Source organism: Aspergillus clavatus, genomic scaffold, assembly GCF_000002715.2.
Source record: "Aspergillus clavatus NRRL 1 1099423829806 genomic scaffold, whole genome shotgun sequence".
NCBI lineage: Eukaryota > Fungi > Ascomycota > Eurotiomycetes > Eurotiales > Aspergillaceae > Aspergillus > Aspergillus clavatus.
Window position 1 is genome coordinate 623,739 of NW_001517093.1, and position 27,428 is coordinate 651,166.

General features: G+C 50.6%; 7 protein-coding genes and 1 non-coding gene across 8 annotated transcripts, besides 22 other annotated features; 4 read left to right on the top strand and 4 right to left on the bottom strand.

Moving 5' to 3' along the window:
- Nucleotides 1–208: 208 nt before the first annotated feature.
- Nucleotides 209–1,243, top strand: ACLA_081220 (acetyl xylan esterase; the record flags this gene model as incomplete). Its single annotated transcript, XM_001267860.1, has 3 exons — nucleotides 209–422; nucleotides 477–733; nucleotides 788–1,243. 3 exons carry the CDS (start codon nucleotides 209–211, stop codon nucleotides 1,241–1,243), a joined length of 927 nt encoding a protein of 308 aa, XP_001267861.1.
- Nucleotides 1,244–2,678: 1,435 nt separating this feature from the next.
- Nucleotides 2,679–2,791, bottom strand: ACLA_081230. Its single transcript has one exon. It is a non-coding gene; the product is annotated as a tRNA-Leu (tRNA).
- Nucleotides 2,792–3,297: 506 nt separating this feature from the next.
- On the bottom strand, nucleotides 3,298–5,036 carry ACLA_081240 (carboxylic acid transport protein; the record flags this gene model as incomplete). The annotated part of the gene is made up of 5 exons (XM_001267861.1): nucleotides 3,298–3,620; nucleotides 3,671–4,019; nucleotides 4,067–4,245; nucleotides 4,299–4,429; nucleotides 4,480–5,036. The coding sequence occupies 5 exons, from the start codon at nucleotides 5,034–5,036 to the stop codon at nucleotides 3,298–3,300; spliced, it is 1,539 nt and encodes a 512-aa protein (XP_001267862.1).
- A 742-nt stretch (nucleotides 5,037–5,778) lies between these two features.
- Nucleotides 5,779–5,806: a microsatellite.
- A 1,223-nt stretch (nucleotides 5,807–7,029) lies between these two features.
- Nucleotides 7,030–9,086, top strand: ACLA_081250 (potassium transporter; the record flags this gene model as incomplete). Its single annotated transcript, XM_001267862.1, has 2 exons — nucleotides 7,030–8,292; nucleotides 8,424–9,086. The coding sequence occupies 2 exons, from the start codon at nucleotides 7,030–7,032 to the stop codon at nucleotides 9,084–9,086; spliced, it is 1,926 nt and encodes a 641-aa protein (XP_001267863.1).
- Nucleotides 9,087–9,247: 161 nt separating this feature from the next.
- ACLA_081260 (uncharacterized protein) lies at nucleotides 9,248–9,469 on the bottom strand (the record flags this gene model as incomplete). The annotated part of the gene is made up of 1 exon (XM_001267863.1): nucleotides 9,248–9,469. The coding sequence occupies one exon, from the start codon at nucleotides 9,467–9,469 to the stop codon at nucleotides 9,248–9,250; it is 222 nt and encodes a 73-aa protein (XP_001267864.1).
- A 1,220-nt stretch (nucleotides 9,470–10,689) lies between these two features.
- Nucleotides 10,690–11,860, top strand: ACLA_081270 (HVA22/TB2/DP1 family protein; the record flags this gene model as incomplete). Its single annotated transcript, XM_001267864.1, has 3 exons — nucleotides 10,690–10,718; nucleotides 10,843–10,992; nucleotides 11,053–11,860. 3 exons carry the CDS (start codon nucleotides 10,690–10,692, stop codon nucleotides 11,858–11,860), a joined length of 987 nt encoding a protein of 328 aa, XP_001267865.1.
- A 700-nt stretch (nucleotides 11,861–12,560) lies between these two features.
- Nucleotides 12,561–12,584: a microsatellite.
- Nucleotides 12,585–12,627: 43 nt separating this feature from the next.
- Nucleotides 12,628–12,652: a microsatellite.
- Nucleotides 12,653–13,284: 632 nt separating this feature from the next.
- Nucleotides 13,285–13,312: a microsatellite.
- Nucleotides 13,285–13,313: a microsatellite.
- Nucleotides 13,314–13,421: 108 nt separating this feature from the next.
- Nucleotides 13,422–13,461: a microsatellite.
- Nucleotides 13,433–13,456: a microsatellite.
- A 318-nt stretch (nucleotides 13,462–13,779) lies between the features above and the next one.
- Nucleotides 13,780–13,833: a microsatellite.
- Nucleotides 13,785–13,818: a microsatellite.
- Nucleotides 13,834–14,125: 292 nt separating the features above from the next.
- On the top strand, nucleotides 14,126–19,095 carry ACLA_081280 (putative eukaryotic translation initiation factor subunit eIF-4F; the record flags this gene model as incomplete). Its single annotated transcript, XM_001267865.1, has 5 exons — nucleotides 14,126–14,779; nucleotides 14,918–18,301; nucleotides 18,375–18,458; nucleotides 18,521–18,897; nucleotides 18,957–19,095. The coding sequence occupies 5 exons, from the start codon at nucleotides 14,126–14,128 to the stop codon at nucleotides 19,093–19,095; spliced, it is 4,638 nt and encodes a 1,545-aa protein (XP_001267866.1).
- Nucleotides 16,306–16,326: a microsatellite.
- Nucleotides 18,312–18,332: a microsatellite.
- A 349-nt stretch (nucleotides 19,096–19,444) lies between the features above and the next one.
- Nucleotides 19,445–19,491: a microsatellite.
- Nucleotides 19,450–19,487: a microsatellite.
- Nucleotides 19,468–19,496: a microsatellite.
- Nucleotides 19,497–19,597: 101 nt separating this feature from the next.
- Nucleotides 19,598–19,630: a microsatellite.
- A 581-nt stretch (nucleotides 19,631–20,211) lies between these two features.
- Nucleotides 20,212–20,238: a microsatellite.
- Nucleotides 20,239–20,291: 53 nt separating this feature from the next.
- Nucleotides 20,292–20,324: a microsatellite.
- A 307-nt stretch (nucleotides 20,325–20,631) lies between these two features.
- Nucleotides 20,632–20,691: a microsatellite.
- Nucleotides 20,649–20,690: a microsatellite.
- Nucleotides 20,692–21,388: 697 nt separating the features above from the next.
- On the bottom strand, nucleotides 21,389–22,875 carry ACLA_081290 (universal stress protein; the record flags this gene model as incomplete). The annotated part of the gene is made up of 3 exons (XM_001267866.1): nucleotides 21,389–22,087; nucleotides 22,137–22,527; nucleotides 22,595–22,875. 3 exons carry the CDS (start codon nucleotides 22,873–22,875, stop codon nucleotides 21,389–21,391), a joined length of 1,371 nt encoding a protein of 456 aa, XP_001267867.1.
- A 537-nt stretch (nucleotides 22,876–23,412) lies between these two features.
- Nucleotides 23,413–23,445: a microsatellite.
- A 724-nt stretch (nucleotides 23,446–24,169) lies between these two features.
- Nucleotides 24,170–24,213: a microsatellite.
- Nucleotides 24,214–26,138: 1,925 nt separating this feature from the next.
- Nucleotides 26,139–26,187: a microsatellite.
- The last annotated feature ends 1,241 nt before the right edge of the window (nucleotides 26,188–27,428 follow it).

Sequence of the window (27,428 nt, forward strand, 5' to 3'; positions counted from 1 at the left end):
GAGAATAAGACGGACGACAGAAGAGGACAAATTAAAAAATAAAATAAAATAAAAAAGGCAGAATGGACCAGCTCGAGCAAGCCGATCCTCTACCGTATATGAAAGCATGATTTAGCCTGCAGAATCGAACACCGGTATATAAACGGCCTCGATTCCCCATTCCCCCCAGATTCTCATCAGGAAAGCATCATACAAACGGTATTCCACCATGGCGCCGTTTTCATTCCTCCTTACACTTTTGCTCTATACCCTGTCCGCCGGTGCCAGCGTTCTGGAATCTCGCTCATCGGCCCTCCTTCCTAGGGCAGGATCCCTCCAGCAGGTCACAAATTTTGGCGACAACCCAACCAATGTTGGCATGTACATTTATGTGCCTAACAATCTTGCATCAAACCCCGGCATTATTGTTGCCATCCATTACTGTAAGACATCCCATCAGGCTCATATCTGTTCCGGAACTGACAGGGAAATATCAGGCACAGGAACCGCAGAAGCATACTACAATGGTTCTCCCTACGCTAAGCTGGCAGAGAAGCATGGCTTTATTGTCATCTATCCCGAGAGCCCGTACCAAGGCAAATGCTGGGATGTTAGCTCGCGGGCAAGCTTGACTCACAACGGCGGTGGGAACAGCAACTCCATCGCCAACATGGTCAAGTGGACCATCAAGAAGTACAAGACAAACACCAGCAAGGTATTTGTGACAGGAAGCAGCTCTGGAGCCATGATGACGGTGCGTGATACCTCCCAACCAATCTACAAGAATACGAGAGACTGACTACTCCAGAACGTCATGGCCGCGACGTACCCCGATATGTTCGCTGCAGGAGTTGTTTACAGTGGTGTGGCCGCCGGCTGTTTCATGTCTAATACCAATCAGCAGGCAGCATGGAACAGTACCTGCGCACACGGTAAGTCAATTGCGACTCCCGAGGCCTGGGCCCATGTTGCAAAGGCTATGTATCCGGGATACGATGGACCACGGCCAAGGATGCAGATCTATCACGGCAGTGCCGACACCACCCTTTACCCGCAGAACTACCAGGAAACCTGCAAGGAATGGGCGGGTGTCTTTGGATACGACTACAATGCTCCGCGGTCTGTGGAAAACAACAAGCCCCAAGCGAATTATAAGACGACCACTTGGGGAAAAGAGCTACAGGGCATCTATGCGACAGGCGTGGGACATACGGTGCCAATCAATGGTGACCGGGATATGGCCTGGTTTGGCTTTGCCAAATGATCGTCAACTGGCCAGCAATGGCCCAGTGTCACCGAATGTAAACAGGGCGAATAGTCATATATATGCAACTTTTTGATTTACGATGAATCCGATCTATGGCTCTCCCCGCATTATTTTCTGTCCTATCCGGGATTCAGGGTAATATGAATACATCAAGATACAAGCATGTAAGCTGATATAGAGTGGCATATTCCTCTATAGAAACTGTAAGAATTCGTAGTAAAGGTAGATATGCAGGAAAGAAGGCTATTAAGCAAATATATATGATACGTTGAATACCATACCCTAGCATCCTTGTAACTTCGCCGACATCAAACCCCGAAATCCTAAGAAACCATGGGTCGCGGAACCGTGATTCGCGAAGTCGAGGGCCCTTCTCATCATCTCCTCATACGCTGGGATACTGGTCAGGTATACAAACAAGTCCTACTCACCATGGCAAACTCCAATCCCCCCAAAGGAAGACTAATTAGCCATTTCGAAGACCGGTGCATGTCCCCCACCCTCACCACTGAAGCACCAGCACTGACAGAACCCCAGCGCTCCCGAAGATCACGGCTCAGGATGATCCAGTCTCTGGAATCGAGGCAAGCCCTCTCCTGCCCTGGTAGACCTAATCGAGCAGGATCAGACAACGCCGAACGGTCTATTCCACTCTCTCACCCGAGACGCGAGACGCACGACGCAAGCGGGTTCTTGTTCCAGTACCTGCCCTGGCATCCAGGTAGTATCTATCGCACCTCGCTGGGATCACCACAGGGTTGCGGACGCGGCTATGACGTCGTCATGCTCTCGCCCTGCACGGATTCGAGGCCGTCGGCCTAAGGATCTCCGACCGAAACGGCGCAGCCGCGAGCACGTAACTTCGGCCCGCGGTATAAACCCGGAACCACCTCGCCGGGGTCTGCGACGCTCATGCAGGGCGATTTCTTTAAACCCGGTGCAGAGAAATATGACTTGATCTATGAATACACCGTGCGTCTTCTCCGGCTCTCACCAGCCAGATAAGGCCCGAGGCGAATTGGAGGTCGGAGTGTTGACTTCGGACAAGTTTCTGTGCGCGCTGCTGGCGCCGGGCGCCTTGCTGGTATGTCTTGAGTTTCCCATGTGCAAGGGTCTCGCGCTGCCGGGGCCGCCGTGGGGGGTGAAGGGTGTGCATACTGCATTGGGATTTGTTAGCTTGAGGGGGGCATGGGGTTCCCACTGGGGAGGTAGAGGAGAAGGAGTCGGATACACAGGGTCGGTTCACGAGGGTTGTGCATGTGAACGCTGCGCGAACGTATGATATGGGCAAGGGGACGGATATGTTGAGTGTTTATACACTGAAGTTATAAGTTCATGTTGGGGTATGTACTAAGACTGGATTTCGCTGGCAAAACAATATTATGATTGATGGATGAATGGTCAAAAAAAAATCAAAGTAGAAAAAGAGAAATGACAAGAGTGGGATTCGAACCCACGCCATCAAACGATGATGAGGAAACTCAGAGAGCTCGGTATTAAGGTGGACCTTAACCTCACGCCTTAGACCAACTCGGCCATCTTGCCTTTATTGATGGTAGCTTGTGCTTTTTTGACCTTATCAACCTAGAAATGTTTCCACCTATTGAATGATCGAAAATTGGAGGATGCATTGTTGTTCACCAATAGAGCCTTGTACTTAATTAAAATAGTATAAAAATGCTCTGATCCTTATATCCATCTCACGGGGTCCTTCTAGACTTATTACTAAAACAGTATTGGAGATTATCCATTTTTTAACATTTGATCTGTATTTATATATTCTGCCCCATTGATCGCAGTGACCATCATTTCTTATGGTTAAAGAACTCCCGACAAGCGATGGCTGATTGTGGATTGTGCCATGTAATAAACCAATCCAACAGTCATAAACAAAAAAAAAAGAGTAGACCATATACTCTACTCCACAGATCAAAAAAGTTCAATGCTAAATAGATGACTATTCTGCATATTATTAAAGTTCCATCACATCTGGAGCAAGCAGAAAGATAGCTTTTTCATGACCAACGAAGACCTAAATGGAACCTACCAATTTAGAATTTCTTTACTTCCTCGATTCTCTGCTCCGTTGTCTGGTAATCCTTTTCCAAGCCTCCTTCAAGATCGATTTCCTTTTGCGACAGGGCTGGCTGAACGCCTGCAACTGCTGTTTCGAACCGACGACCGCGCTTCTCCGGACCAAACGCCGTAGTGACCGCAATCCCCAGTGCAATGATAGCAGTCGCGACACCCATGACTGGGCCGTATGCAGGAACCCGTTCCCCAGTTGGAGCCGTCAGCATCGTCTTTTCGGCAATAGCATTGACAATCTGAGCGGACGGAGAAGAAATCATGTTTCCAACTTGGTATGTGATACCTTCAACATGTGTTAGTGGAAAACCAAAGCAGCTAGGACAGATAACGAACCTGGGAAAGATGACCGGAAAGCTGGTGGAGAAAGTTCATTCAGATGGATGGGAATGACACCCCAGGCGCCCTGCACAAAGAACTGCATGAAGAATCCGGTGGCACTCAGAGCTCGTTCACCCTGAGGGAGGATCCAAGCAGGGATGAGAACCCCGGAGATCAAGGCAGAGACAATAATGGCTCGACGCCGTCCGAAGAACTGCGACAAGTATCCAATGATCGTACCACCCACACATGCGCCTGTTTTCATGAGGATCGATGCGCGTGAGGCTCCATCATTTTTCATCTCCTTCTGTGTCAACATGAATGTAGTATATGAATCCTGCGAGGTGTGGGAGTAGTAGTTGAACTGCTGAGGTCAGTATCCTGGCTCCAGAAAAGTGGGAAGGGACATACCCAAGTCATCAAGATGACACAGTAGACACACATCTTCCACTCCTGAGCTAGCATCTGCTTTGTTTCACGCCAGAAGGCCCCTGCATCGGTGGATTTCTTTCCTGCCTTCTTGGCCTCGAGGAATTGCCTGGACTCAGGGAAGAAGATACGGATGATTCCCACGCCAATCGAAAGACCAGCTATATAATGTTAACATCGAGCCCATCTTCCCAGACGGACTGAGTCGACCAACCTGCGATCCAGAAGACTGTCTTCCAACTGTCCGTCCCACCTCCCACCCCGAGATTAGCGCATGCCGCGAACACGTAGCCACATGAATAGCCTTGCTGTAGCACCCCTGACATCAACCCACGGGCATTGACACTATACCGATAATTAGTCAAAGGAGTAACATAGACTGGAAGAGCACTCACGGGCAATGCTCCAATGCCATAGCTATAGCATTACCATATACACCTCCCATAAAGAGCCCAAACAGGGACCGAACAGCTAGAAATTGCTGAAAGGTTGCACTGTAGATGGTGGCGATCTGGAGGATTCCAAGTACTATCATGTTCATGACCATGGGCCACTTCCGGCCAAATTTGTCACCGGCCAAACCGAAGAAAGCAGCTCCAATGCTTCGCAGGAGCAGAGTCAGGGTGATAGCAGTAGATATATCGGTCTTGGAGCGGCCATAGTATTTGGACAATTTCACAGTCTGGATGGAGAGAGCATGGAAGTCAAATGCATCAGCAGTCCATGCCACGAAGCCGACAAGGAAAAAGAGCCAATCTCGCGCAGTAAGCTGCATACAGAGGCTGATAGGGTTTTGGATAGGCTCGGGCGCTTGCCATTCAGTGTGAGTTTCACCAGACTCGTTGGTTACAACGACGCGCTGTTCCCATCTGAATAGGTCGCCCCAAGCCTGCTTTGCAGTAGCTAGAATCCCATCAGGAACAGGGTCAGCTGGCTGATTTGAGTTGCTCATTTTCTGAGAGGAGAAGGAGAAGGAGGACAAAGAATACGGGCAAGTCGATCTCGAGAAAATTTTGTATGGATGAGAACTAGCTGGGCGACTCTGAAACCAACTCCTCCGTTTCTGTCCTGGATTCTGCCTTATATATATGCGCGCAACCATTCTATCAATTGTCTCTGTTGTCTCCCCATGGGGAGACCAGTACCGAACCCCGCATGGTGATGGCATGAGCCGTGTGACACGGGGTTACCGATGTAACCAGTCTCATTCATATCCACTCGCCCCAGATTATACCGGACGATCCCCGCGAGAAACTTCCAATCTTTGTTGAGCCAAGATGCTGCCAAGCACCTAAACAAGACATGGCTGCCCATACGTCAGCAAGAGCAGCGCCCACGCGGTCCCAATGTTAGTCTGATGTTGTATCGCATGTTTAATCTCGCAGTGACAGCAGCGTCGACGGCGTGTTTCCGTGTTTTCGCCCAGCCGTCCTAACCTATCCCATGGTCTCGTGCGAACTTGGGGGCAGAGAAAGAAAGTTCGTTTTGAGACGGCTGATTCGGGGTAATGGAGCAGATAAGTTCTAGCCGAAGGGTCCCAACAGCGTGCATCGGGATGCAGGGACTGGACTAAACACCCACAGAAAAGTGCGCCGATATTCGCTGAAATCCAAAAATCGTCTGGATTGGTTGAGTTTAAAAGCTAATCCAAGATTGGAGGGGTAGGCGGCTATCAGCAGCCACCCTTTTCATGAGACAACAGATGACAACAGATGACAACAGACACGACTATAAGTCAAGTAGATCAGACGGTACTGTGCACGAGCCGGATAAATGGTTTTCGTATCGCACGATCGCAGTGTCACCAATTTCCACATCCAGTAACTATTCTCACTCTCAGCCTAATGGACCAAGGGAATAGTTGCAGAGGCTTCAATCCTTCTTCGAGGCTCCTCCAACATTGATCTTCCCCCATTGAGAGTCGAGGCAAGAAAACGACTGGTCGATCAGCCTGAGAACCAACAAGGACTCAGGAGTTAGAATCATGACTCGTCCTGTCCTACCTCAGGATTTTGGAAGGAAAGATTCGGCTTGTTTCCGCCGCCATCCCACGGCGGAGATGCGGAGAGTCTCTGATGGCGTCCTTGGCATGGTAGCTTCGAGTGGGCCGAAAGTCTTGGAGACTCTTGTCCAGAGAAAGAACAAAGGCTTGACTGAGCGAGAAAAAAGTAATTTCGGAGACGATCGGAGGGAACTGCGAGACTAATGATCATACAGATCCTTCGAGATTGAGACAGGCGGTACTGGAGACGAAAGATTCCGTATGGGATGTGAGAAGAATATTAAATTCCTCTTCTGATGGAGTGGACAATGGGCGATGGATGATGGTGGATGATGAGAGTGTTGACGCGAGATCGGGGTGGGAGCCTTATAGCCTCAGGCACCAACTTTCTGTCTACTCCGTAGCACTCCAAGCCGAAGCATCAACTGGTGAGTCCATCTTTCTCTTTTCATTCCTCTTTTCCCCGATGATAATCGAATAAGTTCCTTTTTTTTTATTCTTTCGTGGTTTTGTTCTCGATGGCAATATTCATCATTGATCTTCAACAGTGACTCTGAAGATGATCACCCTAGGGGCTGTGCAGCGTTTCCTTCCCTGCGGGATTAATTTTGACCATTTGAGACGCCGATTATGACCTCAGCTCATGACTGCCAGTATTCTGTTCTTGTGGACCTTCTCGATCGATCCTTAAAAGGCACAAGTAGAGGTGAAGCTATGGCCAATCGTTTTCGCCGTCTGCTCCCACTGGTCGTGAAGTCCTCGCAAAAAATGAGGGAATTGTCGGCTTTCCTGGACCACTCCTTACATCGAGGAAGTTCCTCAAGAGAGCTATAATCCCGCATAATGGTTACCTTTCCCGTGTTCTTCTTCCACACAACGGCAAAGAGGACCGCCATTTCTGTGTTGAAGACCGCGTTAGACACACCCAGGACAGAGAACAGGAATGCCCACAACTTTGGATGAAGCCAAGGACCTGTCACCCATACGGCTTCACCACCACTATTTTTACCTCGCCTTCTGGATAGTGCTAGCGTCAGCCATTACTTATGGCATTGGGGATATAGATTTTATTGATGCGTTGGCGTTTGCATCCGGAGCTGCGACTCAAAGTGGCTTGAATCCTATCGACCTCAACCGGCTTCATGTGCTTCAGCAACTGGTCCTATGGATCGTTGCTATGGTCACAAATGTCATCTTCGTCAACTCACTCCTTGTCTGCATCCGTCTGTATTGGTTCCGAAAGCGACTTCGGGGGGTTGTGCGTGAGGCACAAACCATATCCTTGGTACACAGAAGGAAAGGGCAGGAAGGACTGGAAAGCTCAGCCTCTCATATTTCCATAGAATCCAATAATCGCAACAACGATTTAGCTTATACCTCAGCGGACGACGATGGATCAAAACAACCTCTACTTAGAGGATATCATGGCGAACTTCGACGATTGTCTTCGACCAATTATGAAGTCGTGAAACAAATAGCTGGGTTAACCGAGCTGCATGTCACTTTTGATGAAACAGAGCGTCAACCAAGACATCACCGCACATATTCAAGTTCTGAATCTTATCGTTGTCCATCGGAGGGTCGAGCCTCCTTGCATCGATCCAGCTATGATATGGACTCCAGCCTGTCAGCATTGCCTGCACTCATGTGGCAATCATCCATTGCGAGTTACTCCGATTGGAACGAGAGACAGAAAGACCAGCTCGGTGGTATTGAGTACAGGGCCCTGAAGAGACTTCTTGTCATTTTGCTGTACTATTTCCTAGCTTTCCACATCGTCGGAATTTTGCTTCTTATCTCGTGGGCATGGCTAAATCCTCAATATGGCCAATATCTGTCAGAAAACGGCATCAACAGTTCCTGGTGGGCAATATTCACGGCCGCTTCTGCTTTCAACGACCTAGGGTTTACATTGACCCCAGACTCGATGGAGTCGCTCAATGGTGCTCCCTTTCCCTTGCTTATAATGTCTTTTCTCATCGTGATTGGAAACACGGCATTTCCATGCATGCTTCGGCTGATTATCTGGCTGCTTTCCAAGTTCACAAGCCATGATACATACCTTCGGGAGGAGCTTCAATTTCTTCTGGATCACCCACGGCGTTGCTTTACTCTGCTTTTTCCTAGCGCAGAATCCTGGAGGCTGCTAGGCGTGCTCATAATGCTTAACGGATTTGATCTGATTGTCTTTTGCACTCTTTCTAACGTAAGTTGGACAGTGTCATCGAATTTTCAATCAACTTAATCGGCTCATAATTGATTCCGTATACCAAGCAGGTCTCAACGACAGAACAATCCCAGTCGACGTTCGAATGGATTATTAATGGCCTTTTCCAGGTAGCGTCCACTCGAACGGCGGGCTTCTCAATCACGCCCCTCGCAGATATTCATCCCGCCATCCAGGTTTCTTTTCTTGTGATGATGTACATTTCCGCCTTTCCAACAGCCATCACCATCCGGAAGACTAATGTATACTCCGAGAAAAGTCTTGGAGTGTATGACGACGACTCTGATTCCGAGTCAGACCATGGACCACACACTAGATCTGGACTAGCCGTGCATATCCAGCGGCAACTTGGTTTTGATCTGTGGTATGTCATGCTGGGATTCTTCCTCATCGCCGTCGCAGAGGGACACCGTCTCCAGACCGGCGCCGGCGACTCATCCTTCTCGCTATTTGCGGTTTTGTTTGAGATTGTATCTGCGTATGGCACAGTTGGGCTCTCCTTGGGCTATCCATTGACAGGGACGAGTTTCTGTGCGCAGTTCAACTGGGTCTCGAAGCTGGTGATTGTGGCAATGCAAGTGCGTGGGCGACATCGGGGACTTCCCAACGCGTTGGACCACGCGATTCTGCTTCCCTACGAGTTGCACCGGGAGGGAGAGGGGGGCTCAGGGTGGCTCGGGGGTTGGTTGAAGAAGCGGGCGTCGAATTTAAGCACGTTACTTTCGCAGGCTCGTGGTCCCGACGATGATGAGGAGTCTGTCTTACACTACTAGATCGAGACCGAGGGTGGGGATTCTGGGCGGCTGCAATCAGTCATTCTGGCGCATTCATAGATGAATGTTGAAGATTAAAACCAGATCATGCAGAATCTTCCAAAGTCCGACTACTGCAAAATAGGCGTGACGTAAAATTCTCCATCCTATAGTTTGTAGCTTCACAGCTGAATGGGATCGAAACGAAGCCCTAGGAGAGAGGCGAACAAGTCCAGCATTCCCGTCGCCGTTTTCTCCAGTGGAAAGAACTCGGAGATCTTCTGGTGGTCAATGTCGAACTCCTCTGCTACTAATCGTTCATAATACCTCTGATCCCATGGTAGAAACTTATTGTAGCAGCTGAGATGGCGTGTACCCCTTTCACACGCACGGAAATTCGCCATTAGTAGTCAGAGTCGTTAAGTGTCCCTTGAGCCCTACCGATGGTGAGACAGCGAGGTAGCAGAAATCCACAGTAATATTAACTCGAGCGGAGCGTTGAGAAAAGACTATCCCAGAACGATGACACTGATCAAGGCCAACGAGGAACATATAGTTCTGGCCTGCTATGGTAGTTTTTCCCCAGAGTCAAAGTTGCTCAGTATGGCCGAGAGATGGCGAGATGGCCGAGAGGTCTATGGCAACAAAAGTGAGATTTTTACCGTGGGTTTGAATCCAACCCTATTCCTGTCTTAGTATATCCCCATCTATTCCTATAGCTGTCTATAAACACATCCATCGTGCTACACTTATTCAAGGCGGCGTTCAATCTCAGCCCATGATAGTCATCATTTCCCAGTACGGAATCTGAATCCATCTCAGGACAGACAGAAATGCATAGGACCTTGAAACACTGTCCTTTAACGCTCCAAAATCAAGCCTACAGATCTCTTTACCAGACCAATGCCCACTATACTCCATAACCTATGGTGATGGGATGATATCAGTAGAGCAGGTGAATGTCCTCGCCGGAAACAGCGGAGACGGTTTGCTGTAGGGCTGCACGCCGGGGCTTTGTTTGGAAAGATGACCAAATGCCACGCATCTAGCTCTATCACCACAAGTACATACAAAGCACTCCATCGTCCATACTCCATAGTCTCTATTAATAGAGGAATGGATGTGGAGATAGCTACTATCTGTGGCGTTATGTTTTCTTGGTAAGGCCGGGATGAAACCGTCTGCCCCATAAGGACCCATCCAGCATTATCGATAGGGCTTAGTAGCAGCTCCAAACGCTCAAGGCAACCATCCACCTTCGACTTCTTTCTTTTTTTCTCTCTCTCTTCCTCCCATTTCACTTTTTGTTTTTTTTTTTTTTCTTTCTTTTGCCCTCACTCATAGGTTGCTTGGTCAGCTTACGAAAAATTGCCCCGTGGGATCCTCTTATACTAGCATTATTCCCTTGCGGCTGGCCGCTTTCCCACCTGGACGATCCGTGGTCGCGTGAAGAGCTCCTGCTTCCCCCACCCCGCACAAAGAGTTGGAGCTTCTCTCCATCTGATATCGAGACAACCAGACAACTCTCCGCTCAATTCTTCTTCGGTGTGGGCTTTCTATCTCATTCAGAACTCGAATATAGCGCTATCGACTCAAGTTAAAATTCAGATTGCCTCAGATCAGGATGTTCGGGATCATCGCGGACTTGTTGTCGTAAGTACCCCAACTCCTGGTTCTCCCCGGGGCATGCGGGCAGCGGATGGGATGGGACCGTCTTCGCTCTGAGGATGGATAGCTGATTGAATTTTTTTTTTTAATTTTTTTTCTCTTGCCACAGCTCGGTCATTACGATTCTTTTTCCAGTGTTTGCTTCGTATAAAGCCTTGCGGTCCTCCGATCCCTCGCAGCTGGCACCATGGTTGATGTACTGGGTTGTGCTGTCGGGGATTCTGCTCGCTGAGTCGTGGACGGTCTTTATCTTGGGCTGGTATGGTTATTCCTTTGCTGGATAGAAAAAGAAGTTGGGCCTAGAGCTGATGCGCCACAGGATTCCGTTCTACAGCTGGTTCCGACTGTTCTTCTTCTCCTACCTGGTGCTGCCCCAGACGCAGGGCGCGAAGATCCTCTATCAGACCTACGTGGATCCCTTCCTGGCGCACCACGAACGCGAAATCGAAGAGTTCATCGGCCGGTCTCACGAACGCGCCAAAGCTCTCGGGCTGCAGTACTTCTACCAGGCCATCGACTACATTCGGGAGAAGGTCCTGGGCCTCCCGGCGCAGCGTCCTGCGCCCCCGCCCCCGCCTACAGGTCCTGCCGGCTACGCGCAGTCTCTCCTCTCTCGGTTTAACATCCCCACTGCGGCGGGGGCAGCGCAGCCGGCTGCCGCCAACGATTGGTACTCTACGATTAGCTCCGCCGTAGCGTCCATGGCGGCGGCGGGGAAGAGCCATGAAGCGCGCGCGGAGGAGTTGTCTGCGAGCGGGAACCTCCTGCCACGGGAGCTTGCCGGTATGTCCCGTGCGGATAAGGCGAGTTTCATCTCCCGGCAGCGCGACATGCTGGAAGTGGTGCGGGCGGCGCTAGCGAAGGAGGAGAGCAATCTGGGTCGCGGCGACGTGGACGAGGACCTTGCGTATGGCGCGTCTCTGCGGAAGAACCAGAGTGATCACTCGTTCGACCACATCAACCCGGAGGATATTCGGGATCGGTCGCCGGCGCGACCGGAGCGGTCGTCCAGCGGCAAGTGGGCGGCTGGGTGGTTTGGGGGTGGAGAGCAAGCTGGGGCATCGGGCGCGGAGTTTGCGGCACGGGCGGTGGATGAGATTGCGCGGGCACGGGTGTCGCACCATTAGGGATGGCGATTGTTTGGTGCAGGTCGATGCTGATGAATTAGGACGAGATTGGCTATATCAATATCGATATACAGATATATAGACTTCTGTGCTGTGCTAGCGAAGGAATCCGAGTCTGCAGCGCCGGCGTATATGTGTTTCGTGTGAGCTGTGCCGCAGCATCGTGACTCTTGAGCATTAGACGAAGCGCCCCGTCAATCGCCAAAAACTCACCATTTCAGCCTTGTCGGATCTGTACGATCGCCACACCTCTCACCCTATACACAGTAAGTTATAAACCTTCACGCCTCGCCCCCGGATATCATATCATCCCTTTGCCCCTCAACCCAGCCAACTACACGTCATATACCCGCCCCTCCTCTCCTGAAGCATCTCCAGCACCCAGTGGCGGGTTGAACTTGCGAGCGGCGAAGCTTTCATAAACAAAAAAAAAAACCAAAAGGGTCAAGGAGCGGATTCGATTGGCGGCGTGGTAGAGCGAGGGGTATGGCTAGGTTAAGGATTTGGGGGGGGGGGTTTGTTTAGGGAGAGAGAAAAAAAGGTTGGAAGGTATTGTAACTAACTCCGTTGGTACCTAGTGTGTAAGGTAGGAATCTATATGGAGGTGTAAATGTAGTTCTTCAGGTCGAGATGTATAGAGGAGTCAAGAGCAGTTGAAGAGACTTGGATATAGAAGATGCCTCAGGTATCCATATCTGTCTTTTTTTTTTTTTTTTTTTTTTTTGGTGCCTGATGATCTCATGTTGACTGCCTTGTTTTGGTGGCGGAAAAAAGAAAAAAGAAAAAAAAAAAGGATGTTTACCGAGAGAGAAGTTGAAGTTGAAAATTCTCGGTCTTGTTGGGTTCGGTTTAGAGGAGTGTACTGTGTACAGACTACAGAGTAGTAGGCTTAGCCTTGGGCTTAGGCATCAGGGTTGGGTAGTATTATTCCTTATCATTATTATTATGATACTCCGTATCTTAGTAGTATTCTGGGTTCACCGGTTTCTCTGCCATCGACGAAGATCTAGTTGACGACTCTGTAGATATCTCTGATCTGTCTATCTCGAATTCGATGGACTGATGGACTGTCAGTGTAAGTACTACAGAGTATCTAACTACTACAGATCCATCAGTGTTCGCTGTTCGCCGCGTCAACCCGAAGAAATCTCACCCTCTGCCCGAAGCAGTCAAGCCAAGCGCTAAGGAAGTTTTTCTGGTCGCATGTCCTCTGTTCTATCTCTAGTAGACTACAGAGTAGAAAGATACAGATATTCAAGATGAAGAACTTGTTCACTCGAGAAGATCAGAAAGAACAACAGTAGATATCTGGAGTTGTAGAGAGAGAATAAATACAGCAGCTGTGTTGGTACTGTAGAACTGCTGCAAAAAAAAGAATCAAATCATCCCTCTGTTATCCTCGTTTGTGATTCCGCATATATAAATTTTTTTTTTTTTTTTTTTTTTTTTTTTTCGCACTCAAGAAAAAAAAAAGTGAGAATTCCAAAAAAGAAAAAAAAGAGCACCTCTACGGCCCTCAAAACGGAGCTCAGTCATTGGACGAACAAGTTTAGGACAACGAACTGACTGAATATTGACTGATTGACTGATTGACTGACTGAGTGTCTGTCGTCCTGTCGTCCTGTCGTCGTAACACTTCGGCATCAACTGTCTATCTATCTCGCCTTCTCTTCTTCCATATCTCCATCTCGTCGTAGTCCCACGACCTCTTGTTTCCATTTTTCTTTGTCCTGCCATTTCTTTTATTTCTTTTTTATTTTTATTTTCCTTTCTGTTTCTTTGGCAGTGTACGACTACTACGGGAAAATCCCCCATTTCTCCTAGTACGACGAGAAAAGAAGACGATTTCCCTGACACCCGGACGACCACTCCGTTCCAGTAGTGTGTGGGAAATTCTTTAATCCATTCTTCCTCCCCCATCTTCCTCTCTCCCTCTCTCTCTCTCTCTCTCTCTCTCTCCCTCCATCTCCCTCCATCCTCATCTCTTCCATCAAGAGATAGATAGATTGATTGATTCATCTTCAATCTTTTCTTTTTTTTTTCTCTCTCTCTTTTTAATCACTCTTTGCTAGTGATTATTTTGTCTGTGGATTTGATTTGATACCTTTTAATGCAGGATCAGAAGCGCATTCTGAACCTGACATCACCTTCCTCGGTCATCTAAAAAAAATAAAAATCAAAAAAAGAGAGCGATCGCACGACATCTCCTAACACCAAAAAAATTTTAGCGAAGAAGACCCTTTCTTCCCTCCCATCACCTGTCTAATGACCTCGATCCCTCCAAAGTCGGGCCTTCAACCTCAAGGACAGAGCACCTCGACTCAGGCCGCCTCGTCGCACTCGCCTTCCCCTTCGCTTAGTGGGAAGACTTCGCCCCAGGCTCCTCCTGCCTCGACGGTCGCCAGGTCCTACGCCAGCGCCACCAAAAAGTCCGCGACGGACTCGACCGCCGCTCCCGTCACCCTGGGCGGCTCTTCGCAACATGGGAAGTCGACCTCAGTATCTCCTGTGAGCGGCAAACCCATGCAATCTTCTCAGACCCCCGGCGTCACCATCGTTAATGGCGCCCCTTCCTCCGCCCCTCAAGGCGATCACTCCCGAAAACCCTCGGTGACCATCACCTCTGCTGGTACCTCGGGCTTCATCCCCAACGGTGGCCCCGCCAGTCGTCCCAATAGCCTCCAGTTCGGTTTTGCCAACCAGCAGAGCTCTCCCAACATGGGCAACCCCGCCGTGCTCGCCAGCCAGCCCCAGTCCGGCTTGGCCGTCGCTCAGTCGCCAAACCCCCGTGTGGCCTCTCCCCAGACCTCTCCTTCGCCGATCCCCCAGCCGGCCTCCAGCGGTGGTCGCCCTCCTTCGTCGTATCAGTCGCAGGGAAATGTCCTCAACTTTGGAAGCTTTGGGGATGCCGGTGATAACGTAAGTTTTTTTTTTTTTGGTTTATTCTTATTTTTAATTTTTGTTTTTGTTTTTGCTTGCTTGCTCCATAGAAAGAAAAAAAAAATCCACCAGAATGAGTTGGGCTAACGGTTCCCCCCTTTCCAAAACTATTTCTAGATGCGCTCCGCTCCTCAGGCTCCCCTTGGCCCCGGAAACCAGTCGACCCACCTCCGACGCGAATCCTCCCAATCGACACACAGCGATATGAGCAATCACATGGGCAACGCTCCGGGACGGGGTGGCTATCCTCACCAAGGTGGTCGGGGACGCGGATACTCCCAGTCGGGTTACCAGGGACAGATGCCCTACTCGCCTGGCCCCAGCTTCCGCTCGACTCCCAACCAGCCCCGTGGTGGTCCCAACATGGGCCCTCAGTTTCACGCGCCCAACCAGGGACGGCCTCTGGCCCCGTTCCCCAACTCGCCACACCAGCGTAGCCCGGCTCTGGCCACCGCACACCCCGCGACTCCCCAGATGAACCAGGTCCCCATGGCCCATCCCCAGATGCCTCCTCAGCCATACAATGCTTACGGACAGCATATGGGCCCGCAAACAGTGAGACATCACCACCCTTCTGCTGCTTACAGACATCCCCGTCATCATGGTCCCATACCGTCGAAGAGAAAGCCAGGGCCCCGTACTTTCTCTTCCTCATCCTCTTCCTCTGCCAGTTTTCCCCTTCCTGCACAAACTTCCCCTCGCACCATCCATCTTCCTCCCCCCAATCTCGCGCCGGAAAGTGGGCAGTTTGAACATTATCTGACGCTCGTGAAAACCTCCCAGGCTTATCCCTATGATCCCACCTACGGGTACTATAACCCTGCCTATGGAATGCAGCAGATGCCGTACATGACACCTCCCTCGCCCCAGCCGCGTCCTGGCATGCCCTATAACCCGCAGGCGCCGTACATGCAGAACCAGTACCCGGTGCAACCGCCTCCCCAGACCGCTCCCTTGTCGCGTACGCCTTCGCAGGTGTCGAATGACCGACCGGGTTCCAGCCTCGGCCAGGGCCAAGCTCCCACCGGCACCCCGGCGGCCACCCACGCGCACACCGCCAGCAGGACGTCCAACAGCCCTGCGCCTCCCAAGCCCCAGTTCATCATCCCTCCGACCAAGCGCGCCCCCATCGTCATCAAGGACCCCGGCAGCGGTGTGGTCAAGACCTTCGAGAAGGCCCCGGCTTCCCCCGCGCGGGCCACGCCATCCCCTGTGAAGATCTCCACCCCGACTTCCACCCCGCCTCCCCCTCGCACTGCCAGTGGTGCCGACCACACTCGCACCGACTCCAAGGTCAAGACCGATGAGGAAAAGAAGAAGGAGCTGAGAGAGGCAGTCCGCCTGAAGATCGAGCAGGACGAGGCGGAGCAACGACGCAAGGAAGAGGCAGAGGCCGCCGCGAAGCGCAAGAAGGAGGAAGAGGAAGCAGAGGAGGCGGCGCGCAAGAAGAAGCAGGAGGAGGAAGAAAAGGAGGCAGCCGCTCGCAAGCAAAAGGAGGAAGAAGAGGCGGCGGCGGCGGCGGCGGCCCAAAAGAAGGCTGCCGAGGAGGAGGAGGCCGCGCGCAAGGCACTCGAGGAGCTCAGTCTGAAGGACAAGGCGGCAGATTCCAACAAGCCTGCTGTCGAAGAGTCCAAGAAGGAGGAACCGTCGGCTCCGGCCCCTGCTGCGGAGGACGAGATCGACTACGATGCGATCGAGCGCGAGCTTGCCGAGATTGAGGCCAAGGAGGCCGCTGCGGAAGCCGCGTACTACGCGAAGAAGCAGGCCGACAAGGAGGAGAAGGCTCGCAAGGAGAAGGAGGAGCGGGAGGCCTACGAGGCCAACATGAAGAAGGCTGAGGCCGAGGCCGAGGCCCTCGAGGAGGAGCGTCAGCGCAAGCGGGAGGCCGGTGAGGAGACGACCTCGAGCAAGGACCTCTTTGCTGCCCTCAAGAAGGGCGGTTTTGCCGCGACCGAGGCCAGCACACCCGCCGACAGCGGTACTGCTACCCCAGTCTCCGACATCTCCATGGGCCCTCCTGCCAAGCCCGGCCAGAAGCGCGAGAAGCCTGCTGCTCTCAAGCTGGAAACCACCAAGGCCGTCGAGCCCCCTCAGCCCAGTGCTGCTATGAAGTCCCTCCAGTCGGCTCGCTTCCTGGAGGACCTTAGCCAGGTCAACTACCCTGCCTCGGTGGCCTCGCCCAACCCGGCTCTGAACGCCAACGCCCCCGCTGACCGCAAGTTCCACTACAACAAGGAGTTCTTGCTCCAGTTCCAGAGCGTCTTCAAGGAGAAGCCCTCGATCGACTGGGATTCGCGGGTGCGCGAGACCGTCGGCGACAGCGGAGACTCGTCCCGCCCGCAGTCCGCGCGCACGCCCATGGGTGGCCGCAACCCCTCGCGCGGTGGCGCCATGCCCCAACCTGCCTTCACCATGGGCTCTTTCGGACAGCCCCCGAGCCGTCCCTTGGGCAGTTCCGAGCAGCGCTTTGCCGCCTCCAACGCCAACCGCAACGTCGCGATGGGCTTCGGATCCTTTGGCCGCTCCCCCATGGGCACTCCTCCCCTCGGCCGCACCACCTCCTCCAGCACGATGGGTGGACCGTCGCGTGGCCCTGGTAGCCGGAACAACACCCGCACCGGCAGCAAGCGCGACAAGCATCAGGGCAAGAAGGAGGAGGACATGGCCAAGTCCATGCCTCTCACCGCCGGAAAGGAAGTCAAGGCGCTCCAGATCTCGACCACCGGATGGAAGCCTCGCAGCGTCGGCCAGCCCCCTGCTGCTGGTCCCACTCCTGCTGGCGCTGGCCATCTGCCTCCAGATGTTGTGCAGCGCAAGGTCAAGGCTGCGCTGAACAAGATGACGCCCGAGAACTTCGATCGTATTTCCGGCCAGATCCTGGAGATTGTGTCACAATCCAAGGATGAGTCCGACGGACGGACCCTGCGCCAGGTCATCCAGCTCACCTTCGAGAAGGCCACCGACGAAGCGCACTGGGCGTCGATCTATGCCAAGTTCTGCAAGTGTATGCTTGAGAGCATGAGCGCCGAGATCAAGGACGAGAACATCCGCGACAAGAACGGCAATGTGGTTGTCGGTGGCAGTCTGTTCCGCAAGTACCTCCTCAACCGGTGTCAGGAGGAGTTCGAGCGCGGTTGGAAGGTTAACCTGCCGCCCAGGCCCGAGGGCACGACCGAGGAGGCTGCTATGCTGTCGGACGAGTACTACACCGCGGCTGCCGCCAAACGTCGTGGTCTGGGTCTCGTCAAGTTCATTGGTGAGCTGTACAAGCTGGGCATGTTGACGGAGCGTATCATGCACGAGTGTGTGAAGAAGCTGGTCGACTACGAGGGTATGCCCGAGGAGGCCGAGGTTGAGAGTTTGACCAGTCTCCTGCGCACCATCGGTGGTAGTCTCGATGCCTCGGAGAGAGGTCACTCCTATATGGATGTCTACTTTGGTCGTATTCACATGATGGTCGAGATTCCCGGCCTGCCCAGTCGTTTGCGGTTCATGCTTATGGTAAGTAATCAAAAAAAAAAAAAAAAAAAAAGCCCGCCCTTTACTCTGATCATCCTCTAACTTCATCCTCTAGGACATTATCGATCTGCGTAATGCCCGCTGGCAGTCCAAGGACGCTGATAAGGGTCCTAAGACCATCCAACAGATTCGTGAAGAGGTATGTCATCATTTCAATCCCTCTCCCCTTAGTGTAAACCACCTGCTAATATCGTTTTCCAGGCCGCTCGTGCTCAGCAAGAAGCCGAGATGGAGCGTCTCCGCCAACAGGCCAACCGTGGCAACCGGCCCCCCATTGGTCGGGGCGATGCTCGCAGCTTCTCCGGATACGGCAACCAGGCCCCTCCCCCTGACTACGCGTCGAGCAAGGTTGGAAGCGATGATCTCCGCCGGCTGCGGACCACGCGCAACACCAACCAACCCATGTCCTTTGGCCCATCCAGCATGCTTGGGTCTCGGAGCAGCAGCGGTCGTAAGAACCTTGGCCCTGGAGGCAACCTGGTTCGCGGTAGCGACGACAGTGCCGCCAGCAGCCGTTCTGGAACGCCCGCAGCCAAGAAGGAAGACAAGGAGGCCGCCTCGTCGATCAACGCCTTCAGGTAGGTTCCATCTCTCATTTATCTTTCGCGTATGGAAATCCGACTAACATGGTTTGCAGCGCTCTTGCCAGCTTGGAAGACAACATGGCCACCTCACCTCCATCCAACCCTACTTCACCCTTGCTGACCAAGTCTCAACCTGCCGTTGAGCGCCGCCCCTCTAAGACCCCCTCGACGGCCGGCGAAGAAGCATCATAGATTCTATGACAATGATAATGAAAAAAAGATCTCTTTTGTTTTCTTCTGGAAAGATTCATGTTATCTTCTCTCTTCCCCCAACCCCGCCTTTCTTAACTTCTACATCCCCCTACCAAACCCTTTTATTTTCTCCTCTTGCACATTTCTCCGTCATAATCTTCTCGTCCATGATTTCGACTCTTTCCGATCCCCCTCGCCCTCTCGATAATGGATAGGCTAGTGGTCAGGACATGACAGTACCACATTTGTTTACACGTAACCCGGAGGATTCAAAAAGAAAGGATTGGCTCGCGAGGTTCTCATATCATACCATCTTGCTTATGTCCTGCTCTGCTTTTGTTCAAAAACATTGCTCTTGCTCTGCTTGCTTGCTTGCTTTGCTTTGCTTTGCTTTGCTATGCATTTTCAATACCCAGCGCCAACCCTTGTCCCTCCCCCCAGCTTCGATCCTAAAGGAGTTGTTATCGGGTCAGGTTCCGGGGGGGAAAAGCCACCACCATCTTCTCATCTATTTCATCTCGTCACATCTCATCTCGTAGCTCAACATGTCCGTTTGCATTCTGGCTTCATGGCTTGACGTTACCCTTGACTGAATTTCTCTTGCGTGCATGTACACCGATGGACTACCTAGCTGGTTTGGTGTATCCCCCCCTTTCCATTTGATTTATGTCCGATGTTCACGTTTCCAGCAATCCATTTCATTTCCACTTGCTCGCTATGGCTATGGCCATGCCAATGCCCTGCTGTGCTGTGCTGTTTTAGACCAGAACTGTTAGAAAAGTTTTTCACTCCCCTTCTCCGTCTCTCTCTTGACTCTTCGCTTCGAAACCACCTCCGCTGACGTGGCTTGTATGTATTGTGGCTGGGTTGCTTGTCTGGAATATTATCACATCATATCATATCACCGATCATCCCAGTCTTTGAATCTCCCTTATCCATCTCCATCTCTATCTCTATATCTACTGATGGTTTCGTGTCTTGCTTTCATCTTCCCAAGTTGAGAGTTTTTGTTGGGACACCGAGATGTAAATTGGCTCGACGATGATGGATTGGATTATATTATGTATTATTGTATCAATGGATCATCTCAGACTGCGTTATGGTTTTATTTACAGAAAATCAAATCAAATCAAATCAATTCAATTTGCAAGGATCCAACCACCCTACGGAGTAGAGATTGCTGTCTTGTACTTCGTTAGGTAGTAAGTACCTAGGTAGCTAGGTACCTAGCTGGGTATTGCCTGATATCAGGCATTTTATTTTTATTATTCTACTTCACCCGGCCCCCCCCCCCCCCTCTGACTGGAGTGGAGGGGAGACAGACAGCTGTAGAACTTATTATTTAACTTACAAAGTACTGTTGGGAAGCCTGGAACTTGGAAAGTCTGGCAAAGCGAGGGGGGTATTCGAACAAAGTACACAGTACAAACACACGACTTACTCTGTACTTACTACGGAGTAGTCATAGCCGTGTTTCGACATGGGGTTTTACCAGATGCTAGCTAGCTAGCTAGTTACCTAGAGGGGCGATGCTAGGAGAGAGAAAAAGAAAAAGAGAGAGAGAGAGAGAGAGAGAGAGAGAGAGAGAGAGAGAGACAATTTGCGGGCCTTGGTGGGTCGTTTCGTGTTTCAGGCACTTCGGTCGGTATCCTGTCCAGCTAGCTGTCTTGTCTTTGTTCCAATGATCAATGGAGGAGCAGTTTTGGAGTAAGAATAGGGGGGGGGGGAATAGCGTCCATTCTTGCGCTGTATGTAACCCTCGTGAAGTCAGAACTAGCTGTAGTATAGTATAGCCATATCCATTGTAGAGCTGTAGTCCAGATTCTCTCACTACATATGATATACTGTGGTATGGTCGACTGCAGTATAGTTTCGCCTCACGTTGCATCATCTGTAGGGCGGTAGATACTGGTGGTATGAAGTGTAAATATAAGGTCAAGGGGGCAATGTTCTAAGAGTAACAGAAGTCATTTTCAGCGTAGATTTCATAGGTTCTCCCATTCTATATGTAATGTTCCCTCTTGAACTATCTAGCTAAGGCCGGATCAACTGCAGACACGTAAGAATTAAGAACGAAATCGATGAATCTGGTCATAATTCGTTGGCAACGCCAGGAAAAGAAACCCATGTAAATCGAGGCGCTAACCGGTGTCATAGAATAGAAGGTACAATACGGATTTCATAATAGCTCGGTTAAGATTAAATGAGAAAACGGAGGGAAGGCGAGTGTCGCTGGGTTCGGGTATACAGGACAGTCAGACTTGAGGTGGAACCACCAATATCTTGATGGTCCTTATTTCCCATCTTCCGTAGAAATATCTTCAGTGACAATCACCGGAATTTTGACCTTCGGGGCCGCCAGTGGTGGAGCAGTCTTCGTAGTAGTTCGCGCTCGGCCGTCGGAAGCAACTGCACCATGATCGGGACCAGTATGATTGGCCTCCGGAGACTTCAGCTTAAGCGATTCACTTTCACCGTGATTCTCTGGCTGGGGAGAAGACTTTCCATCACTGGAAGCGCCTTCGTCTTCAGTGGTCTCCGTACTTCCAGCAGGAGGACTCTTGGCGGCGACGTCCAAAGAGCCCCAGTTCGGCGACGCAGAGTCCTCGTGGCTGACGCTGCTTCGCTCCGACATAGAAAGGGAGGTCCGCGAATTCGCATACGACGGAGGGAGACCCAAAGCCGCAGCAACAGCCGCCTCTTCATCGGGTAGCCTAGAGATGTTGCTCTCAGTGCTCGAGCTGGCATCGAAGATGTGACTGCCACGTCGCTCACTCATCTCCAGAATATGATTGTAGCTACGCCGAGTAGGATCTGCGAGTCGCTTCTTCTTTTTCTTCTCTCGCTTGGTGGAAGGGCGGACGACAATAACAGGAATCGGCGATTGCTGCAGACAATACTTGGAGACAGAACCAGGCAGCAAGCCCTGCACGCCTCCAAGCTTTCGACCACGCGTGCCAACGATCAGCACGGCAGGTTCGTAGATTCTGATCTTTGGGGACGTCAGTACCGTATCATAGAGGGATCATATGGACACATACCATGCGCTGGATAATGTCCTGTACCCTGCCAACCGCCAATTCCAAGACCAGACTGATAGCCTTTTCATCCTGGCTGTTCTTCTGGATTACCTGCTCGAACAGCTTCTCTGCTTCTTTCCGATACTTCCCAGCCTCGATTTCCGCGTCGCTCGCGAGGCCAGAGTCTTTCTCGACAGCCCTAAGACAGACAATCTCATCACCGTCATCGACCAACTCATCGATCAGCCACTCCAAGGCGAAATTCGAATAGTCGTTCTGGTCGGTGCCACAGAGGAAGGTCCTGCTGCGACGAGTACACTGGTACCCCTTGTGTTTGTAATTTAGCGTCAAGGAATAGTCCGCGGCATCCGGATTATCGAACGTGTCAAAGGAAACACCACGCTCGTACGTTCTACCCCGCATCTTCCTATCAGCACTAAACCCCATGTTTCAAGGTGCAATGGCTCAGTGAGACTTACCTCGGCGGTGGTGGAGAGTGGCCTCGACTAACACTCCTGGATTCCTTTTCTTGGACTTCGAGCTGCGGCACGCTCTTCGCTTTGACGCCTGTAGACTGCCGGATAGCAGGCTGGAGTCCGCCTCCGCCGATACTGAACTGGATAGATTTGCGTCGCGGGCTCGTATCCTCCGCACGGGACACACTGCGTGGAGAAGAGGTTTCCTGTCCTGCTCCGGCGTCGTCATGGTCTGGGGTGTGGTCCTCGCTTTCGAGCGAAGGTCTATCGGGGGTGGTCGACATGTTTGTTTTTCCTTTCTAATCGCCGAATGTGTGCAAAGTTACGGTGACTATATGGTGTCCTGATCAATCCCTCGTATCTGTCGGGGTGTGGGAAACTAGAGGAGAAAGAGGGGAGGTGCGACGTGCACGTGAGATGTTCCTTCTGAGCTCAGGAATGTCGGACAAACTCGCAGCAACTCTGAGCTGACACACTGACAGAATTGGAACAGGGGGGATAGTGGTGATTTAAATTGAGAGAGAAATACGGGGTTAGCAAAATGCAGTAGGTGTGAAGAGTCAATCCAACAGCTCAGCCTCCATGAAGCTCCTGAAGATCTGCCAGTGGTATGATGCGGGAGACGCTGATCATGTTTTGTTGGAATTGGGTGGGTGGAAAGACCCCAGGCCGAGGGGGGGGTTTGTTGCGTTTGTACAGAGCTGAGCAAAAGTTGCTTGCAACTGCCACTGAACAATGAGAAGGGAGAACAGCCAAGGGGTGAAGCTATTGATAAGGAACAGGAGAGGAAGCTCTGGAGAGATATTCCGAATGCAGACAGTGAGAGAGAGAGAGAGAGAGAGATAGGGAGAGAGGTGATATCAAGGCGGTGAGAGTCTCTCCTTGGTGTGAAACTGAACGTGGTCACACTCTGGGGGAGGAGGTGCGTGGCCTTTACGCCTAAAAACCCCGTGGCCTTTGCTAGTTGAGAATCGCCGCTTTTATAAAGGATACTTTATATACTTGACCTATCAGAAGGTCCCATAAATGCATTTCTGCTCATTCTTCTCCCAATCCAGCTTCAGCTTCTATCCATAATCAGGTTTACTCTTTTCAGTATGGTATCCTAATACACCATATTATAGTCTTTCCCCTTAGGGATGGTCACTTTGATTAGAACTAGTTCATCTCATTCCAAGCGTAGTGGGCAAGCCCTATCGATGGTTAGAAGAGACTAACAGACTGACTCAAACACTGCCTTCCATGGGCATATAAGCGATGTTTAGCTGGAAGAAGAGTTCAATCAGTCCAGGCACGACTCCTACTATGCTAACAGAGCTGCATAGCTTTCGGCATAGCCTGCCCTTAAGAATCTGGAGGAGCCATGCGCTGCAACCGATGCGCAATAGACTTATTCGCTAATAGTATTGATTCCCCAGATTTTGTCCCCAGCTTTACTCTGTACCTCCGTCTACATTAGATCTATTCTACGGGGAAATAGTCTTGTACGAAGTACAAACATCTACTGGTCATGAACTACGATCGCCATTCGAACAAGAGCCTCCTCGGTCTCCCCTATAGCCGGAAACCATAGGGGCGAAAAAAAAAAAAAAAAAAAAAGAAAAAGGAAAAGAAAAGAAAAATTGGAAGACTAAATAGAGGAATTACAAAAAAAGGCGAAGACCAAATCAAGCTCCTCGTATCCTTGTCTTGTCCGAACATGGCGCATTATTGGGTACTCATCGCAGCAATACTGTCTGCACCAGCAGCTTCATAGCTCCATAGCTTCATTCAGATTCTTCTCCATCGCTCCAAATATTCGAGATTGAACCTCGTCTTTCCTGGAAACGAGACGTATGAGCCTATGCTCTACCAGCCAGTTAATTTTGCTGTTCAAAATCCCAAGTTATTCTTGGGACTTGGGGGTCGCTGTCGCCTGGTGGATCGTGCCCCCGCCGACGACAAGGACAATCTAGGGTACACCCTCTCGCCTCAACTGAGGGAGGGAGTCGGCCGAAGACTTTTTTTCCGACGATTCATATGTGTACTACACACAAGACAGGACTGTGAGCAGCACCGAGGGCAACTGGAAGCTGGAGTGGGGAGATCCTTGTCCCGTTTACATGCCATCATAACTCCTCAAACAAGAGTTTCTGATTGAGAGCGAGTATTCCTGGGATCCCTTCCCGCGGGGAACTGTCTACTTCAGCACCGCGAAGGGGGGGGGGAGCACCGATAAACTCAAGAAAGGCAGCAGGAGAAGAAGAAATCTGCCCTGTGCCGGTCGTTCGTGGGTCTGACAGACGTCGCCAATGACACTGTGCATAACTATCACTAAACAAGCGGTCTGGCTTGTGGATTAGTTGTTCGCCCCTTTCCACCTGCCAATCCATGTGGCTGTCCAGCTCAACGATACCATAATTGACATTGTGCAGGAGGGGCTTCAGAGGTGGACTCACTACAAGCATGATGAATTTGCAAATCTCACTGCTAGATGCTCAGGGGCATCTTCTGAATGTCATGTTTGCTGGCTTGCACTGATTGGAGCTTTCTTTCAGATGAATTGGATGGCTATATAACCTTGATGTATGATACCTATAGTATGGGCTCTTATTGTTGGCTGAATTTGTATACATCTTTCTTCTCATGGTTCTGTACTCTGTCCCTGAACATCAGTTGTAGGCTTTGTAGAGTGTAGACAGTGCAGTGTGTAAGGTACTCTGTATGATTGCGGGCCGAGCCGGTTTCGGCCTAAGGCAACCAAACCTGCATGCCCTTAGCTGTTGAACCAATCATCGCTCATCCACTGATCTGATAATGATATGTGGTTCTAAACAAATTCAATACTGAGTATTCCACTAATATCAGGTGCCTATCCTCTGCAGATGGTCATAGTGTCTGCTAAACAAGTCACTGTAAGCTATGATATCTATAGGGCTTATTGCAGTATAGAAGGCATAGTAGTCCTCTAGTTGGTGAATCTACTTTGAGGTATCAATACAACCAAAGATCCCGGAGCTGGACTCAACTTCAGCGCAACTGTACAAATTTATGTGGATTTAGTGAGTCAGTCAACACTCTTTTTTTGGATTGAAGTTCCCTTGATTCTTAGCTTACAGCAGTGTCTCCTGTATCACTATTATTTGGAATATCACTACCTGCATCACCATCTACCAGGAGATTGAGAAGGAGGTGCTTACACGCTAATACTTGTCTGTGCTCTACTCTTTACTCTAAATTTTTTAACACCTTGCTGTGGGAACTATAGTGATGACTTAGAGCATAGTATATGCAGACGTGAGTATAGGAGTAATAGTTGAGGATGAAGACATATAACCGCGGAGGAAGCATTAATGACCATACATATTGCACTCTCATATACTCTTTATAATGCCTTTGCCTGCATGTATTTTTTACCCATAAGTTAGAAAATAAATCATAACCACAGGCGGCAAGGAAACAATACCCAATCCAGAATGCTAAACTCAAACTGGCAATTCGCTGCTACCAACAGTAAATAAATAGACCCTATAGAGTACTACTGTTGACGCCTTCAGGCATTACAGAAACATCCCATCACACCCCCATCACACCTCATCACATCACAATTCACATCAACTAAACAAAAGACCCTTGCTTTTGCGGGATATATCAACCTGTAATAACTTCTAACTAGTGTTAGAGATGCATGCACAATCCATCAAGGTACACACAGTAGCAGTACTCCGTAGACATATTCCCACGCGCTAAACAAATTCAACCAGCATGGGCCCATCCCTGTCAAACAATGACTCAGGCTTCGGCGCTAAGTCCTGGACATCCAGAATCCAGATACTGATAGACTGCGGACTTGCGGAGTAGTAATAATCACGAGGAGGAAAATGGAAAAGAAAACGCTCGGAGTCGGCACACTCTCGGCCACATCGGAATCAATGCCCGAAGCTAGAGAGCGTTTTGTTTTTTTTTTTTGCAAAGTCACGATGTGAATCATGTGATGATTCACGACCCACGACCCGCCAGTACTGGCACGGTGGTAACTAGTGGTACTGTGGTAGCCTGGTAGGCCTGAAAGCTGAAGTCAGGTGGAGGCCTTAAGGCTAGAGTCGGAGTCGGGCGTGTTGTTGCCCATGCCCCACTATCTACGGAGTGTGTCCTCTGTACAATCCAACCCCACCAGAAAATACCAGTCAACAGTGTGAGCATCAAGTAGAACCATTGGAAATGATGGAGTGAGAGAATCTTTGGCTCTGGTGTGAAGTTGAGGATGGAGAGAGGATGAGGTCACATGATGAAATGAATCTGACAGATGTCACAGCCGGGTGGGTGTTTGACTGGGAGAGAGGTTGGTGGGACTGCAAGGTACCCAAAATCCAGCGGGGCTGAGGCAGAATCTTCGAGAGTGATCGACCCAACTATGGGTCTACCATGACTTGATGATTACAGGATACCCAGGAATCAGGATTGTAGGCAGATGTCTCAGCTACAGGGCTGCAGGACCAAAAGTAAAGATTTCAGATATTTCATTGTTTCGTATTCTATATATCGCTTATACCAGGCCAAGTCCTAGGCCAATCCCATCATGCATGCCCGACAATAGGGGTTCATACATGCCTTCATCAGAGTAGAGAACCATCAACCGGTACCCGACCATTGGGTCACCAACCAAATCTAGACGCCAGTAGATGCAAGAACAAAAGAGAAAAAAAAAAAACGCCGTATCCGCTTGGCGTATGCAAATTCGCTGTAAATAGGACGGAGGTTCAGGTATCAATGGGTATCGCAATATGCTACAGGGCGACATGGCGAAGAGAGAAGAAAGAGAAAAGGAACATCGCAACTCAATTCAACGGGCGGTCAG